Below are 10,714 nucleotides of genomic sequence, written 5' to 3'. Positions count from 1 at the left end.
CTGCGCATGCGCAGGGAGAGCGCGGCCGGCGTTCCAGCGGTCGGCATGGCAGCTGCTACCTCGCTGGGACCGGCTCTGGGCCCACGCGTGCCGCGCAGTCCCTACAGAACTACAGTTGTCTTCTCGGAGTGCTTTCGGCTACTTTTGCCTTACTGCTTTAGCTCGAGACACGTTCGGCTGCCTTTCACATTCGGATATTACGCTATTCGAGCGCTGACGGGAAAGGCAGCCCTTTGACACGCACGCGAAATGTCGCCTGACGAGGGCAAAGGTGACAGTTACTACCGGAAGTACCCTATCTCAGATACCCTTTAGATTTCCCCCCATTGAAGAAAAACGAGGCGGGAGTAACGCTGTTGGGGTTTAACTCGGCCCTGGCTCCTTCTTGAACGAATTAGCGGAACACCCGCAGGAACCTTGTTTGGCTTCCACTTTTCGGCCCGCCCAGTTCTTGAGCGTGCGGCGGACGACGCCGGTGATTGGCTGAGCGAATGGAAACGGCTCGGCGCGGCGGTTGGCCAGTGGGAAATTCTGTACGTTGTGATTGGTCCACAGGAACGACTCGGCGCGCGCGCGGGAGCGAGCTTTGAAAGTTGAGCACGGCGGCGGCGAGCCGGTGCCCTGGGGATCATGGTGGCGCTGCGGGGCCTTGGTAGCGGCCTGCAGCCCTGGTGTCCGCTGGATCTTAGACTCGGTGAGCAGACGCAGCCGGGAGGCCCGGGGGCCAGGGCGAGGGTCCTTTGCGTCCCCGACGATGCCTAAGCCCGGGCCGGGGTGCGGGTGGGGGCGGGGTGGGGGCGCCCGGCTGTCGGCGGTGGCTGGGGTCCCCAGGGCCGTGCCACGCCAGGATTGCGGCCAGCCAGGTTTCCCGTGGGGGCTCAAGCCGGCCAGGCCACCCTTAGAAGAAGCGAATGTTGGCCAGTCTCTCCTAGCGCTTGTGCATCTGTTTTCTCGGCCTTCCCCTTCTTCCTGTGCACGTCTTCGTGCACCTATCTATTCTTACCTATTAAGCTCGGCCTTCCCCTTCTTCCTGTACACGTCTCCGTGCACCTATCTATTCTTACCTATTAAGCTCGGCCTTCCTCTTCTTCCTGTGCACGTCTCCGTGCACCTTTCTATTCTTACCTATTAAGATGGTTTTAAATTGCAAATCTCTTTCTTCAGCCAGACTTATTTCTGGAACTTCATGTTCATAGCTTCAACTGGATGTCTCACATGCAGACATCATCAAACGTCACATGAGTGAAAATGGGATTCCCAAAGCCTGCTAATGGCACCATCCAAGCCACCAACCCAGGAGTCATGGCATTTCTGCTTCCCCTTTCATGCCCACCACCACTGTCCTGCCTCTGAGGTGTCTCAGGGCAGCCCTGCTCCATTCCTGATGCTGCTGCCTTCATCATAGTCAGCCTCGAGCAATTGCAGGAATATTTTAGCTGCTTATTGTTGTTAACTGTGCCAGCCCATCCCCCACACTTTTGCAGAACGGCTTTTGAAAACACAGCTTTGAATGTGTCAAGCCTGCACACCTTTAATGTTTCCCCTTTGTTTCCTAAATAAATGACCAGATCCTTGGCATGCTTTATAAGAGTCTTTGCCATTCTCTCCAGTTTGATTTTCCAAGAGCATAACCTTTGGAGTCGGACACACTTGGATTGTTCCCTTGGCGCCACCCCATAGCATCCATGTATTACCGTGCAAGTTGCTTATCCTTGCTAAACCCCTGTTTTCTGATCTGTCAAATGGGGAGTACAATATCTACTTCACAGGGGTTTTTGTAAAGATAAATTTGTACCTGCCACATAATAACTGCTGAATAGATACTAATACCCACAAGCAAACACTGTAACAATTTTGTTCATTTCGAAACACTTTAATTTCTTTCCCTTTGTGCCTTGTTACACTGTGCTTGCTGGGATGCACTTTTCTGCATTTATTTGCCTGGCAAAACTCTTACATTCAGGTCCAATTGAAGAATCATCTTATTCCTCTCCCTCCTCCCCCAGTAATATTCCCTATTAAGCTCTGTAGCATTTTACATTTTACATATCTATTATTTTAACACTCATCCATAGCAAAAATAATAAATACCATCTATTGACTGTTTTTTATGTGGCTAGCACATTGTTAGGGCCTTTATACACATTATGTTTCACAAAAATCCTGTATTTCCAGTGATGAAGGAGAGACTAATTACATGTAAGTGATCAAGTCAGGATATTTGCCTTGTTCTGACTCAAAATTCAGTGGTCTGTCTTCTGTCATAGGTTGCTTTTTTTGGTATCCTAAGTGTGAAATGTTGAGATCTTTGTGGACAAGAACCCTCTAGTATTCATCTTTATATCCCTAGAAGTATAAGTGGCTTCCCTAGTATTTTCTCAAAGTGTTTGTTGAGTGAATAGGTGATGTATTTCTTCCTCTTCTTCCATCCTAAGTTAAGTAGCAGAGCAGAAGTTATCTGCATTCGACAGCTGAGAAAATAGGTAGTGAGGGATTTGAATAGTGTAAAGATACTGAGGGAAAAAATCTAACTCAGGGTCTCCTATACTCTCACTCAACAATCAACACTGAAGACTTCTGTGACCAAATGGTAGATAACAGGGCCAGTTACTGCCATCCAAATTAGATTTGGTGGTATTTACAGTAGGGAACTATTACAAGCAAAACCAAAAGAAGGAGTGAGATAAGTTTTGCTGTGGTCTATAATGACCTTTAAAACATTGTTGGAAATTTGGAAAGAAACAATTGTATTTTTCAGATCTTCTTTCAGGCAGCATGTTGCATGTCTTTGGAGGGAATGCTGTGCACAGCCACTTAGGGTACAGAGACCCCCTCCTCCAGGGTCAAGTTCAAGTGACAAAAGATGATGACAAGATTGTATTCTAAGGATGGATCTAGTTGAGTGTAAGGCCTTTCATTTTCATTTGCTGAGTGCGGTGTAATGCCCCCATCCCTGTTTTTTCCTTATTTATACCTTGCCCAACTTCTCTAAATCAGTGGTGAACAAATACTTTTAATATTAATTTGAAGGAACACTTGATTAATAATTTGAGATGTCCACATTTCCATCTAGTCCTAATTTTAGTTTGGGAAAATAACAATGAAAACACTGAAGAAATATAGTGTATCAGAAAAGAATGGGAAGGGGGGATGGAGGGATAGGGGAGGGATAGCATTAGGAGAAATACCTAATGTAGATGACAGGTTTATGGGTACAGCAAACCACCATGGTACATGTATACCTATGTAACAAACCTGCATGTTGTGCACATGTACACAAGAACTTAAAGTATAAGTTAAAAAAAAAGTTTATCCAAAAAAAAAAAAGAAAAAGAAAAGAATGGGAAGATTTCGAGTTAAGAGAGATTGGTAAGGAATCCAGCCAGCGTGCTGCCTTAATACCCCTCCTCTCAATGTACATTCTTTCAATCAGTGTATTTTAAAGTCACTGAGTATTCTTGTGGGTCTGAATCTGGCTTGCCTCCTCTATTTTAAACTTCCTGGAGAAATTATATCTGTTTTTTAAATGCTACATTATTGTCCAAGGGCCCAATAAAGTGCTATATATTTTATTTCCACTTATTAACTTGGTTATGATATTTTCACAAGGGAACATCTTGGGCAATCTGATTAACCTCTGTTTCTTCTCTAGATTGAACATATGGGAAAGCCTGATCACTGAGTGTTTTGAAGTGTCCTTTCCCAAAACTCTTATATCTGAAAAGTATTTCGTTCTTTATATTTTAGAAGATGATTAGCTTAATAGCCAGTGTCAGTTGTGATTTAAGATTCTCTTAACCTTTTCTGGTTTTCTTTTATTATGCTACACCTATATTACTAAAACAAGTTAAATGTAAATTGTGGCTAATAAATTTTTCTCCTCTCGAACATACCTGGAATCTAAAGGTGATTAGTTTTTTTACTTGTTACAGAGTACTTACAAATTTCATTGCATTTTCCCCTAGAATGGGTTGACACAGTGTGGGAACTGGATTTCACAGAGACTGAGCCTTTGGATCCCAGCATAGAAGCAGAGATCATAGAGACCGGATTGGCTGCATTCACACAACTCTATGAAAGCCTTTTACCCTTTGCTACTGGAGAACATGGATCTATGGAGGTAAAAAAATAAAAACAAAGTAGCCAAATTTTGGTGTTAGAACTAGAAGATGAAAGTCATTATTATAATCTAAAGCTTAGCTTTCTTGGTGTACAATTCACAGGGAGTACAATATGAGTAACGTAAAGAATGTGGTTAATTTATTGGAATATCCTAAGAGCTTTCTTCCAAAAGGTTCAAGGTACTCGTCTGATTTTTTTTTTTAAGACACGACCATTTTTTACATAGCAAATTAAAAGAAAAGTATAAGGCCGGATGTGGTGTCTTGTGTCTGTAATCCCAGCACTTTGAGAGGCTGAGTCTGGCCAATTGCTTGATCTCAGGAGTTTTAGACTAGCCTGGGCAACATGGCAAAACCCTATCTCAGAAGAAAAAAAAAAGGAAAAATATAAAGGCAAAAACAAGAAAACTAAACCAAGGAAAATGCAAAGAACAATTCAGACATGCCTTAACCTTAAGAAAATCTGCGGCCAGGCGCAGTGGCTCATGCCTGTAATCTCAATACTTTGGGAGGCCAAGGTGGGTGGATCACGAGCTCAGGAGTTCAAGACCAGCCTGACCAAGATGGTGAAACCCCATCTCTACTAAAAATACAAAAATGAGCCGGTTGTGGTGGCGGGCTTCTGTAATCCCAGCTACTTGGGAGGTTGAGGCAGAGAATTGCTTGAACCCAGGAGGCAGAGGTTACAGTGAGCCGAGATCATGCCACTGCACTCCAGCCTGGGCGACAGAGCAAGACTCTGTCTCAAAAAAAAAAAAAAGAAAATCTGATATTATTAAACTGAGGAATGACTAGTTGAATTAACAGGTTTGTCCAAAAAGTTCCTGTAAATATTGGGTTCTGTCCAATGCATAGAAATATAAATTATTATTAATATTTAGGTTGTTAGTTTTCAGAAAAAACCAAAGGGTTGGGAAACAGAACAAAAGCTAATTGGATATTAACATCTCTGAAACATTTAAGTGAACAAAAAAAAATTCACTTCCAAGTTTTACATCACAAAATTAAATCATCTAATTAAACATTCCTTCAGCATAACACTAAGCACTGCCTTAAGTACCTGAGTTGACAGAGTGGGGATTATGATACAATCTCCCCAGGTTGAGGTCCTCCCCAGGGACCTCAGGGAGGAAGAGTGGACATTTGAACACTAGCCAAAGTAGGTCCAGCAGCCACATGCAGTTGCAGGGGGTGGAGAGTGCAGTGCCACTGTGCATTTGAGCACCTGGAAATATTCTACGAACCACATTGTGAAAAACGCTCCAAGAGAGGTGCAGATTTGTTGCATAGGGTGTGAAAAGGGTAGGGTTGGGAAAGTGCCAGAAAGAAAGTGGCCAGCAGCGAATCTTCACAGATGACCAGCAGAAGCTTGGGTTGTAAGGCAGTCCTAGTGAAGGAGCCACCCAATGGGAACACGTAGGAAGCGTCAAGAGGCATATACAGAAAAAGTGTGTGGCGGGGCGGGATGGTAAGGTAGAGAAAGGGTAGGTCGTGGGCAGCCTTGCGTGAGGTTCAGCAGTGGAGTTTGAACATGTTTGGTAGAGCGTGTATGAAGTTTTGTTCTAAGCGTCCTGCATGTATTAACTCATTTAATCCTCACAAGCAGCCTGTGTGAAAGAGGTTACAGTGAGCAATAGATAGGTAACCTGAATAGATCTGTTTTAAGCAGATGTTCCTGACAGTACGTGGACTAAAGTGGGAAAAAAGTGTATGCAGGGAGAGCCCTTGGGAGACTGTATTGGTGATCCAGGTGTTATGAATAATAATGGCATGATCCGGAGTTACGATTTTGGGAACTGGAAAGGAAGACTAAAAACTAGGGACATTTTTGGAATTAGAATTAATAGGGCCTTGTGAACTAGGAAGCCCTTTTGAGATATCTTAAAAACATGGTGCGAAGTGCTAAACTGACTGGGCATAGGGAATTAGGAAAAGAAAGAAGTCAGTGATCCCCAGGGTTTCAAAACTAGGAAGATGATGATATTGTTAACCAAGGTGGGGAATAAGGGAAAAAGAGCAAGGTCAAATGGAGAAACAGTTCTGTTTAGACTTCTGAACTTGAGATTCTGTCAGGAGATCCTTGGGAAGTTTAACAGGTAGTAGAAATGTGAGACCAGGAGAGAGAGGAGAGTTCTTCAAATCGAGGTACGGGTTGAAGCACAGTGATGCGTGAGATCACTGAGGGGGGAAGAAGCCAGGACAGAAGTGGAGAGCTGATTGGAAGGGGTCTGCGGAGGAGCAATCAAGTGTAGGGAGTGCAGGGTCACTGACGCCCAGACTAGACAGCAGACATGGGATCACGTGGGGCCAAGGTGACCCCATATGCAGAGCCCTGGTGAGCAGGTGGTTTAGGGTGATCGATCACCCTCGTGAGTGAAGTGGAGGTGCAGGTGGCATTAGGAATGAGGATGTGACACTGTAAAGTTAGGAGACTATTTCTTTTTTTTTCCTTTTATTTTTTTTTTTGAGACCAGGGTCTTGCTCTGTCACCCAGGCTGGAATGCAGTGGCACAGTCACAGCTTACCGCAGCCCCAACTTACTGGGCTCAAACGAGCCTCCCACCTCACCCTCCTGAGTAGCTGGGGCTACAGGTGTGTGCCACCACGCCCAGCTAATTTTTTATTTTTTGTGGAGACAAGGTCTTGCTTTGTTGCCCTGGCTGTTCTCAAACTCCTGGGCTCAAGCAGTCCTCCTGCCCTGGCCTCTCAGAGTGCTGGGATTACAGGCATGAGCCGTTGTGCCCAGTGGAGATGATTTCTCCCACAAGTGTTTTAGTTAAGGAAAGGAGAGTGCTCTGCTCACTTGAATTTTGTGGGCCTTTTTTTGTTATGATACTCAAGGATAAACCATATTTAGTTTCTGCTATGTTTAGGTTATTAAAATAACCCATTTCTTCTTCATGTGTTTAGTAGGAGAAGACACGGAATGAAGATAGAATTAATACAATTGTAGTTTCTGTTCTAGGGTTTATCTCCTTTACCTGGGCTATTTCCAAGATCTCTTTCATTTCCTGCTCCCATTGCCTGCAATCTGCAGAATATTTAAGTAAAGGGCTCTGATTTCCTCAGTAATTATTGGTAAAGGGATTTGAGTTCCTTTTAATATAAATAGAGGGATAACTTTCCTGAATAATCACTAATATATGGTGTCCCAAAAGTCTTAGTGTAGTTTTAAGCTATAATTTCTGATGTATATATGCTACAAACTTAACACAAAATTCTTTTGAAAGCTTAATTATTTAAATATGTTATATACATATTTATCTTTGTAATTTTGGATAATATATTTTTAATTTTGATATTTTGTTTCAGTCCCGTTGAAGATGATAAACATTTAGCAATAGGAGTCAGGCCAGTCTATTCCTCTTTTTGTAACGCACCAAGAACTTACAAAAATCAAATAATAGGAAATGTTTCCATTTCTCTAATGACTGGCTTTTGTGATTTGCCCTCTCCCCACAGAGTATCTGGACCTTCTTCATTGAGAACAATGTTTCCCATAGTACACTGGTGGCATTGTTCTATCATTTTGTTCAAATAGTTCATAAGAAGAATGTCAGTGTACAGTATCGCGAATATGGCCTTCATGCCGCTGGGCTTTACTTTTTGCTACTAGAAGTACCAGGTATGTAGACCTGATAGGATAGGATAAATCTTCTGTCATTTTTTTCTTTCTATGGTTTTCAATTCTTATACTTTGTTTCTGTTTCTTCACTTATAAATGGGGCAGTGCTAACCCATGGCAGAGAGTTGTTCTGAGGATCAAGTCTGTAAAGTACATGGCATGTTATAGGTCTTTGAAAACCTTCCCTTTTTTTATTTACATCCAAAATTATGCTATGTATAAACTAATAAAAATAATCTTAGAAGGACTGCAAGAGTTCCACGCCCACCCTCCACCACCTCCGTCTAAAATTCTGATATTGCCCTTTCTTCTCGTGATTCCTTGTCTAGACCGAGAAATACTGCTGTGGGGAGTCATTGCTTCTTACCTCTCCGATGTTGGTATTGAAAAATAGGTTAAAAATATTCTAATCAAGAAAGCAGGAAGGCAGCTAGTGATACTTGAAGGAGAACACTGACCAGGAGTCTGTTTTCGAGCACTGTTTTACTTCATTGTCAGAGCACTGAGGAGGCTGTTCCTCCTATGACAGTGAAATCCATTCTCTTCCCTACTCCAAACCCAAGGTGAGAGGGAGTGGAACATAGAGATTGAGTTAGATAACCCAAAGTTCATATGGAAAAGAAAATGGCAGGATCAGTCACCTTGCTGCTTATCTTTGTTTATATTAGCATCTGTAATTAATGCAAAGGATTTATTCCATATGATCTGGGAATGGGCAAAAAGGTATTATATTTAAAGCCTTGAACATTGATTTGTGTTATTGTTAATGCTCCCATGATGACTTTGGAAAAGAGTAAGTTCCTAAAGGATTTTGTTGCTAAGCAGTGTCTCAGTTGTAACCAGGCCCTCTCTCAAAAAGTAGTGGTTTTAGAAACCCAGTTTCACTCTCCTCTTGCCAGTTGCAGTTTCTTCTGATTAAGGTTGAGATTTATGCCAGAGCAAAGAGGTGGCTGTTACTAGTTGTGCGGGCCACTTGCAGCTTTCCAGCACGCCGTATTCCTGCCAGTCACCTTCTGTTTTTAAATGTTTCGGGTTTATGATTGGGATGCCGTTGATACTTAATATTCGGTCGCAGTATATTCTTTTTCGTTTTGGTTGTTCTGCCTCCCTTGCATTTCCATGTGAATTTTGCGATCTGCATGTGAATTTCTGCAACAACAGAAAAGCCAGCTGCGGTTTTGACAGGGATTGCATTGAAACTGTAGATGAGTTTGTGAAGTATTGCCAATTTAACCACATTCAGTCTTCGAATCCCTGGCCGCAGGATGTCTTTCCATTTATTGTAGATCTTCTTTAATTTGTTTCAATAATGCTCTGTAATTTTTGGTGCGCAACTCTTGCATCTCCTCTTTAAAATTTATTCTTAAGTATTATTTTCAATGCTAGTGTAAATGAAATTTTTTTCTTTATTTTATTTTGGGTTGTTTGTCAGTACTATATAGAAGCAAAATTGATTTTGATTATTGATCCTGTATCCTAGAACCTTGCCAAACTCATTTGTTGGTTCCAAGAGGGTTTTCTTTATGTAAGATCATGTCATCTGTGAATAGACACAGGTTTACTTCTTTCTTTCTAGTCTGGGTTCTATTTATTTTTCTTACCTATTTGCCCTGGCTAGGACCTCCAGTACAATGTTGAATAGAAGGGGAGCATGGGGATCCTTGTCTATTCCTGATCTTGAGGGGAAAGCATCCAGTCTTGCCTTTAGGTGTGATGTTCCCTGTGGGTTTCTCAGGGTGGCCCTGATTAAGTTATTATTCCTAGTTTACTGAGTGTTTCATTATGAAAGGCTGCTGGATTTTGTCCTGTGCTTTTCTGCACTCGTGAAGTGATCATGTGGTTTTTGCTTCTTATTCTAATATAGTATATTACATTGGTTGATTTTCACATATTAAACCAATTTTGTATGACCTTGGTCACGGTGTATAATCCTTTTTATATGTTGTCAGAGTGTTTGCTAATATTTTGTTGAAGGTTTTTCTGTCTATATTCATAAGGGATATTCTTTTTTTGAGATTTTTTTTCTGGTTTGGGTACCTGGGTATCTTGGTAATACCATTCTTGTAGAATAAGTTACATAGTATTCCCTTCTCTTGTGTAGTGTGGAAGATTTTGGGTTTTCTTTTTTCTGCAGATGTTTGGTAGAACCCACTAGTGAAGTCATCTGGGCCTGGAGTTTTTTGTAGAATTTCTAGTGATCTCCTCTCATGCCTGATGTTGGTGATCTGTATTTTGTTTTCTCTTGATCAGTCTAGATCGAGATTTATTCATTTTACTGTTCATTTTGGAGGACCCCTTTTGATGTCATTAATTAAACTCCGTTGTTTGTCCCGTCTTGTTTCATTGATTTCCGGTCTTATGGCTGTGATTTCCTTTCTTCTTACTTTGGGTTTAATTTGCTCTTATTCTGACTTTTTAAGGTAGATGCTTAGATCTTTGTTCTCACATTTGTTTCTAATACAAGTATTTAATACTATAAATGTCCCTCCAGGTACAGCTTCATCTGCATCCCACAAATTTTGATGATATGTTTTTACTGTTGTGCAGGCCAAAGTGATTTTCTAATTTTTCTTGTCATTACTTACATCTCTGAGTTGTTTAGTAAATTTAGTTTATTTTCCAAATATTTGAACTTTCTTGAAATGTTATTGTAACTGAGTTTTAATTGGTGGGATCAGAGAACATACTTCATATGATTATGATACTTTTAAATTATTTAGTTGTGCTTTTTTTTTTAATAGACCTAGAGTCTAATTTGGTGAATCTTCCATTTACACTTTAACAGAATGTGTACCTTGCCTTTGTTGGATCTAGTATTCTGTAAATGTCAGTTAGGTCAAGTTAGTTGCAAATGTTATTCAAGACTTATATATGCTTCCTGATGTTCTGTTTATTTGTTTTATCTGTTCTTGAGAGAGGAATGTTGGAATCTCTAAGAATAATTATCAGTTTATCTATTTCTCCTTTT

At 41.3% G+C, this 10,714-nt stretch overlaps 1 protein-coding gene across 1 annotated transcript in view; it reads left to right on the top strand.

Moving 5' to 3' along the window:
- The first annotated feature begins 63 nt into the window (after window positions 1-63).
- Window positions 64-10,714, top strand: part of NCAPD3 (non-SMC condensin II complex subunit D3) — a 70,016-nt gene continuing 59,365 nt past the window's right edge. The window contains exons 1-3 of the mRNA XM_032167933.2: window positions 64-694; window positions 3,966-4,120; window positions 7,584-7,746. Coding sequence (XP_032023824.1) covers window positions 631-694; window positions 3,966-4,120; window positions 7,584-7,746 — 382 coding nt within the window. The 5' untranslated portion in view covers window positions 64-630. The remainder of the gene's footprint in view (window positions 695-3,965; window positions 4,121-7,583; window positions 7,747-10,714) is intronic.

Source organism: Hylobates moloch, unplaced genomic scaffold (assembly GCF_009828535.3).
Source record: "Hylobates moloch isolate HMO894 unplaced genomic scaffold, HMol_V3 SCAFFOLD_11, whole genome shotgun sequence".
Taxonomy (NCBI): Eukaryota; Metazoa; Chordata; class Mammalia; order Primates; family Hylobatidae; genus Hylobates; species Hylobates moloch.
The sequence above is the reverse complement of the archived record's forward strand: the minus strand, read 5'-3'. Positions and strand labels throughout refer to the sequence as shown.